The sequence below is a fragment of the Nansenia antarctica genome (assembly GCF_963989245.1).
Source record: "Nansenia antarctica genome assembly, contig: SCAFFOLD_305, whole genome shotgun sequence".
NCBI lineage: Eukaryota > Metazoa > Chordata > Actinopteri > Argentiniformes > Microstomatidae > Nansenia > Nansenia antarctica.
Window position 1 is genome coordinate 25,001 of NW_027662529.1, and position 2,500 is coordinate 27,500.

The 2,500-nt window shown below is 45.3% G+C and overlaps 1 protein-coding gene across 1 annotated transcript in view; it reads left to right on the forward strand.

The window, feature by feature from the left end:
- The window catches only part of LOC308175571 (phospholipid scramblase 2), a gene marked incomplete at both ends in the record, with an annotated part of 6,562 nt that extends 5,565 nt beyond the window's left edge, over positions 1 to 997 (forward strand). Inside the window, 3 exons of the mRNA XM_080551213.1 lie at positions 514 to 613; positions 742 to 800; positions 971 to 997. Of these exons, the coding sequence (XP_080407339.1) occupies positions 514 to 613; positions 742 to 800; positions 971 to 997 (186 nt within the window). The remainder of the gene's footprint in view (positions 1 to 513; positions 614 to 741; positions 801 to 970) is intronic.
- Between the last annotated feature and the right edge of the window lie 1,503 nt (positions 998 to 2,500).

Below are 2,500 nucleotides of genomic sequence, written 5' to 3' on the forward strand. Positions count from 1 at the left end.
GCGAGTGTGTCGTTGATTTTCAACAACGTTGAAATGTATTTACATTTTTCTGAATAACAGTCTGATCAACATTGTGATTGGTTAGCGGTTCCCGGTTTCACCAGCTGCTGTCACATTTGATTAACTTCAGTTAAGTCTTCCCACAGCATAAGCCACACACACCTACACCTACCATTATGACCTCTGTCCTCTTCAAAAACTAGTTAATAATAATAATAATAATAATAGTATCTTGGTTTTATATAGCACCTTTCACAAACCCAAGGACGCTTTACAGAATTTACAGATAGAAAGTCAGACAGACACAACAGAAAACCCCCCCAAAGAGACAGTGACAAAACTAAACTCGGGGCCAAAGGCCTTGGTGAACAGAAGGGTTTTGAGGGCTGATTTGAAGGTGTCCAGGGTAGGTAGGGGGCGTCGCGAATCACTGTGGGGAGAGAGTTCCAGAGGGTGGGTGCTGCCGCTAATTCAACCCTTACGTGTCGTCTTTGTCGTGTTATGAAACACTAGGTCGTCTCGTCGATCGGTGAGCAGATCGGCTCCATATGGAAGAAATGGCCGGGGTTCAATGACGAGTGCAACATGGACCATGAATACTTTGGCTTGGAGGGTAAGTTACCCCTCTACATCTCTACCACCTTCTATGGATAGTTTACTGTATCTACTGTTCTAGAACACTCTTTAAGGAATCCATCTGGTTTTCTACCGCCGGGCCTAAACAAACCTCTTCCTTGACAGTTCCACAGGATATGACATCACAAACGAAACTGCTTCTGCTGGCTGCCACGTTCCTATTGGTAGGCGAAACATCTATGTCAAACAAACAACAACAACAACAAATACAACAATCGAAAATGTGACAGTTTAAATAACCTACCGTCAAACTAGGCCACCAATCCCAGACTGCCTAGGGTGACCCTTCCTCACCCCTCCTCCTCTTTCTCTCTCTCTCTCTCTCTCTCTCTAGAATCACATGTTCTTTGAGATGAGCTGAACTGTGCTGGATGGACGGCAGCAGCCAATCAGAGACAAGCAAATTGAGGTCATCAAAAGTGGACCATGAGAACAGGGGAGGCCAACGACCATTGGCCGCGACTCACAGCTTTTGCTACTTTGACAACGACGGAAGCGACATCGTCAGAGTACGGGTGGGCAGCTGATTGGGGGGGTGGGTGGGTGGGAGGGAGGGAGGGGGGTTGGAACGTAAAACTTGTCCCTGGCATCTTTCATCCTAGGACGTCTCTAGTTATTCATCGTCATACCATTATGTAGAACATTCAGAACGTTCGTGTTCGTGCGTTCAACATTCCTTTTTTACGAGTGTTCTAATTTAGGAGGTAGAAGCCTTGTGTTGGACCACAGCTGGTAGAGGCTGGTGGAGGTAGAAAACGGAGGACCAGCTCATTGTAACGCATGGAAATGGAATCAAACAGGAGCCTCCCCTGGAGGCAACTCCAATCAGACCTCCCATGACATGTACCTTAACACTAGAATAGCCATGGGTGGGTTCATTTGACCCTGTGAGTTGACCCAGTGAGAAAACTCACTGACTCTGAGTTTTTTTTTTATATCTTTACACTCTATCAATTTTCAGGGCCCTCCTTTCATGACTTTTCCTAAATATGTTGCGTTCTACCACCCAGTATCCTTACATTTTCAAAATCACATCAGGATAAGCTAGTATATAAAGCTATTTTGCTGTTTTTCTGTGTAGGAGGCAGGCTAATTTACAAGGCTGGCCAACTAGTGGTTGTTGTGTGTAAATAGCAGCTTCCCATTGTAAAGATGGAGTCACTACTCTTATAGTAGGTGAAAAAGGCACGGCTGTTCTAGTGTTAACTGACAATCAGTTCACGCTCTTCTGTCAGGAAACAGTTGTGTATATATCAGGGTTCCCATGCAGGTCTTAAAAAAGCCTTAAAGTCTAAAATCCAGCAATCCAACCTATAAGGCCTAAAAAGGTCTCTGTGCTAGGTCTTAAAAATGAGATCCTGCTAGGAAATCAGTCCAACCACATCTATTTACGCGGAAATTAATCAAGCTGGAACAAAAAAATTGCCAATTCGCTTCCTTTTTTGTCTGTATGGCAGTGAAATCCCTAATTTCATCACCTCGAGGATGACAAAAAGCTATCGTATGGCGTCGCGAATAGGTAAAAATATAGAAAAAATAGACTGTACTTATATAGTGCCTTTATCCAAAGCGCTTTACAACGGCCTCTCATTCACCCATTCACACACACATTCACACACCAATGGCGGCAAGCTACCATGCAAGGCGCTGGCCCGCTCACTGGGAGCAATTTTGGGTTCAGTGTCTTGCCCAAGGACACTTCGACATGTGGCCAGCCGGGCCGGGGCTCGAACCGCCGATCTGCCAACCTTGCGATCATTAGACGGAGGCTCTACCTCCTGCGCCACAGCCGCCCCTGGTCTAACATTCAATTCAAAGAGGTCTAAAAAGGTCGTAAATTTGACTTGTTGAAACTTGTAGGAAC